Source organism: Penaeus monodon, chromosome 33 (genome assembly GCF_015228065.2).
Source record: "Penaeus monodon isolate SGIC_2016 chromosome 33, NSTDA_Pmon_1, whole genome shotgun sequence".
Lineage (NCBI taxonomy): Eukaryota > Metazoa > Arthropoda > Malacostraca > Decapoda > Penaeidae > Penaeus > Penaeus monodon.
Genome location: NC_051418.1, coordinates 15,458,300 through 15,458,726, shown reverse-complemented (window position 1 = coordinate 15,458,726; position 427 = coordinate 15,458,300). Strand labels below are relative to the sequence as shown.

At 37.5% G+C, this 427-nt stretch overlaps 1 protein-coding gene across 1 annotated transcript in view; it reads left to right on the top strand.

Moving 5' to 3' along the window:
- The window catches only part of LOC119594271 (zinc finger and BTB domain-containing protein 17-like), a 12,631-nt gene that overhangs the window by 5,053 nt on the left and 7,151 nt on the right, over positions 1-427 (top strand). The window contains exon 3 of the mRNA XM_037943335.1: positions 154-409. Coding sequence (XP_037799263.1) covers positions 154-409 — 256 coding nt within the window. The remainder of the gene's footprint in view (positions 1-153; positions 410-427) is intronic.

Here is a 427-nt window from a genome sequence, read left to right as displayed (position 1 = left end):
ATGTAACCCTTGTTTCTGAAGTTGCTTTATAAAACACTTACTCTACCTACCTTGAAAGGTATAGGTAATTTGGCCAGCAATTCATTTTTATATAGCCATAACTGCAAGCATTATAATGCATAAAGAAGTAATGCATAACTTTTCCTTTTTCAGAAAAAATAACACAATGGAAATTGATGCGGAAAAATTAAGTGAGAGCCAACAGAAACCAGTAACTAATTCGTTAGCATTTTGCTGGAATGAATTAGTATCCAATCTTATGAGGTCATTACAAGACTTAGCTTCATACAAAGGAGTGCCTCCGGAGGTGTGTTTGCGTCTTGGTGATGAAGAAATGATGATGCATGGGGTTTTGCTTGCAGCATTAAGCAGTTGGTGGAGAAAGCGTCTTGACCCTCTTCTCCAGCAGGTGAGTAGTTTTTATGGA